The sequence below is a fragment of the Labeo rohita genome, chromosome 19, assembly GCF_022985175.1.
Source record: "Labeo rohita strain BAU-BD-2019 chromosome 19, IGBB_LRoh.1.0, whole genome shotgun sequence".
In the NCBI taxonomy this organism is placed as follows: Eukaryota; Metazoa; Chordata; class Actinopteri; order Cypriniformes; family Cyprinidae; genus Labeo; species Labeo rohita.
In genome coordinates, this window is record NC_066887.1 from 12,356,012 (window position 1) to 12,360,041 (window position 4,030).

Below are 4,030 nucleotides of genomic sequence, written 5' to 3' on the forward strand. Positions count from 1 at the left end.
TTTATCAGTAAAACGGTCTAGCAACACTCCTGTTTTTGAACAAAATGTATATGTAATTATGAATTTTACTTCTTATAATTAGCCTATTACATAAGTTGCATGTTTTTGTTTGTTGTAGTTACAGTTCTGGTCCAGCACTGTTAAAAGGACAGCCGTGAGTGAGCCACTGTATGATATTAAACATTCTTGATGTCTGTCTAAACTGCTTTGCATTGTGCTGTGCTTTTCCAGCGATGTCTCTTTAAATGAGGGAGCGTAAGTGTGACTGTGGTTGGTTTTCTTCAGCTCTGCCTGTTAGTTCGCATAACATCTGATGGACCAGAGCAACACGCAGTTCAAAACAGGTGCAGTTCAAAACAGAGAGAATTCTGACAAACAAACAAAGCGCTCGTTTCTGTAAATACGCAAATAACGTGCTTGTCGTTCTATTCGAACGCCGGAGCAACATTGTGTTCATTTCATCAGTATGTCAGTGAAGATCTGAAGAACTTTCTGCTTGGAAACCTCAGGTGTGATAGGACTGCTAACTAACTGCCTGGAGCAGCAACACGAATCACTGGATATACAGACTGGATGTAACCTCTGACTTGTCCCAAACACGTAACTCTGCTTATATAAAGTGCTTTGTTTTGATCTGTAATTGTGATGCGCGGGGATCCGGCATATGCAGCTTTAGTAAGCAACTCTCTGCGCAGACGGAGCATCGCAGTGCATCTACTTCCAGATGTCCATCTCTCTCTGCTCGTAACAGGTGGAGCTACTTTCACTCCATCTGTCCGCTGCTGAAGTGGCATATATGGGCAACCAGGTTGACAAACTGTCACACCTAAGTTACGCCGAAGTTCCCACGACTGACCCTAACGGACTCGACACAGAGGAAGACGGCCCGCGGATCGGGGTCTCGTACATTTTCGCCACCGACGACGACGAACTGGATGATAATCATCATCAGCATGTCGATGGATCGGAGCAGAAGGAGGAAGAGAAGCACCACAACGAGCTGGACTGCGCGGTTTACCACCGAGACGAGTGCATTTATGAGAGAAGTAGCAACACTACGGAACTGGAGACGTTCAGCCCGGAGAATTTACTGAACAAATGTAAGCCCGGGGACGTGCTGGAGTTCGTGTCCGCCGGTCAGTACCCGCACTGGGCTGTGTACGTCGGGGACTTCCAGGTGGTGCACCTGCACCGGGCGGAGGTCAAGAACAGTTTCCTGACCGATGCTAGTCAGGGCAGGCGGGGCAGGATCGTGAACGAGCTGTACAAATTCAAGCCCCTCGGTCCTGACATGGTGGTGCAGAACGCGATGGAGCAGGTGGGCGCGAAAGACAGAGAGTTAAGTTGGAGAAATTCGGAGTGTTTTGCCGCTTGGTGCAAATTCGGCAAACGGGAGTTCAAAATGGGAGGGGAGATACGGATAGGAAAACAGCCGTACAGATTAAAGCTCTTCTTGCCTGACAAACAGTTTCATGTGCTGGAGTTTCAGAGTTTGGAGGATTTGATCATGGAAAAGAGAAGAAATGATCAGATCGGTAAAGCGGCTGTTATACAGGAGTTAGCGCATCATTTGAGCAATAGCGGAAGTGAAGCGAACGTTCATTGACGTGCAACAGGTAGCAGAGAGAAATGTATCCCAACATAACACGTGCGTGATTCTCACGAAACCCGTTCGTAACATAAATTATTTTTTTGTTGAAAGAAAATGACAGAACTGGGACAGATTCTGACTGGTCAACTCTATGATACAGTATCAGCTCTTCATCATATCACTGCGCCGCTCCCATAGCAGATGTTATGTCATATCAGGGACTATATCTTTTAGCGTAAGGATATCACTGAATACATTTAATTAATAAAAAGTTTCAACAAAAATGTGTCCTTAATATTATTAATTTTATTAATATTAGTAATGGCTAAACGGATCAGCTGTGGTGTCCCCGTATTTACATTTTTAGAGCACACGATTGGTTTATTGGTTAAGATGTTTAGCATTGTAACTTATTGTGATCACTGTAAAAAATATGTTCTTAAAGACTCATTACAGCAGTGTTTTGAACATATATATCGGCTAGTATTACCATCTTTAATTTATGTTGATTTCAATAAAATAAAATGCATTGCATATACAGTTGGCTAGTATTACATCTTTAATTTGTTATTTTCAATAAAATAAAATGCATTGAAAATAATGAAAATAGAAAGAAGCAGGCTGAATTATAGTCATGGGAAACTGTGTTAAACTTGCTAAATTGTCTTAAAAATAATGTTACAATGAAAAACATCTTAATGGGCATAAATGCAGGAATCATTTACTTTTAGCAAAAATATTTTTTTTCTTAATTTCGGGCTTCGTGAGATTCATCTATATGTTGGTATCTGACATCACATATTATGATGACAAATTATGTTAATTTTCCTTCTGAAATTGAAATAATTTCTCAGTTATTAAATTTTTTTAAGTTGGGTGGTATTGTTTTTCTAATAGATTGCCTCTCAAGTTGTAAGCTGTTCTCTGTAATGTATAATCAGGCTCTCTGTGAGTTGCAAAATAGCCATAAATCATCATATGTGGACCTTGCTTTCTAAAAGTTTTGGCACACATTAAATTACAGCAAGTAAACAGTGACTGAATCCACCTGTTTACCCTCCTCTCTCTCTCTCTCTCTCTCTCTGTTATTCTGGCTTTTATCATTACACAGTGCTTTGAAAACATATTTTATCATTACACAGTGCTCTGAGAACATGACCTCACATCTAGCTCTTTCATTGGGTCCGTAAAAATGACGCGATGCTGATGTGCCCATCTCGTCATAGCTGTTCCCCTTCCAGCACAAACCGTCATTATGGTGCATTTCTAACGCAACTACACTGTAAAAAATAAAAAACACAATTTGTTGAGTCAGCTTAAAATAATTTGTTACCCTGCTGCCTTAAAATTTTAAGTTCAGTCAACTAAAATAAGTTTATTCAACTTGAAATGTTAAGTTGTACTAAGTAACAACTTAGATATTTGTGTTTGCTAAACTTAACAGATGGGTAAGTAACCCAGCTGCCTTAAAATTTGAAGTTGATTCAACTCAAATATCTAAGTTGTCACTTAGTATAATTTAACATTTCAAGTTAAATAAACTTTTTTTGAGTTGACTGAACTTTTTTTTTATTTGAAGGCAGCCAGGTTACAAATTATTTTAAGTTGATTCAACAAATTGTTTTTTACAGTGTATATAGTTTTGTGTATTATTGCGACTTTGGAGCCCCCCCCCCAAAGTTAAGAGAGTGAAATTCACTGTCGTAAATTTAACAGTATAGCTGTAAGTTTGCATTTGTTGCTGCCGTAAAGCGATCCGCCCTTTTTGCGCAATTTCAATACACTCACATCAAGCTACTTATTTCCAGACAGTTTGGCGGGAAGTCGGGGAAAGAAACAGAAGTTTCTTTATTTATTAGAAGACAGGATATCATCAGAATGATTTTGAAACTGATACTTTAAGGTAAAAAAACGTACACACAATTGCTATGTAACTGAACATTCATTTTACTTTTGATATTAGTAATTCTTTCTGAATGCGCGAAGTTGCCCCTGATTCATACCTAAAGTGCAAACATTTCCGGTTTCTGGTGTTTCTAGTCAAATTAACATATTTTTGAACTGATAGTGTAACGTTAAACCTAAAGTGGTTTTTAAAATGCACATAGTTTCTCCATAGTTTCATTAATTTACAGTGTCACAGTGACCGTCTTTAAGCAATTTTACTGAGTGGGTAAATGACATGAGGCGTCTGGAAGTTATATTATTGAAACTGTTTTGGTTTAACGAATTTAGTTCATCTTTTAACCTTGTTTTAACATGCCAACATCCAAACAGAAGTTAGAATCCATCATGACGGCGCTCATTGGTTACTCAGGAAAAAGATGGATACAGTTATCCTTTTTTCACCTGGTTGTCATGTTTAACTTTTTCTTTATTACCAGAGGCCACTTAATATGGTGGAGTTAGAAAGCTACAGGTGAAAACATGAGCTTGTTT

The 4,030-nt window shown here is 38.9% G+C and overlaps 1 protein-coding gene across 1 annotated transcript; it reads left to right on the forward strand.

Moving 5' to 3' along the window:
- The first annotated feature begins 206 nt into the window (after positions 1 to 206).
- On the forward strand, positions 207 to 2,755 carry lratd2a (LRAT domain containing 2a). Its single transcript, XM_051137413.1, has one exon. The coding sequence runs from the start codon at positions 797 to 799 to the stop codon at positions 1,604 to 1,606; it is 810 nt and encodes a 269-aa protein (XP_050993370.1). The 5' UTR covers positions 207 to 796; the 3' UTR covers positions 1,607 to 2,755.
- Positions 2,756 to 4,030: the final 1,275 nt, after the last annotated feature.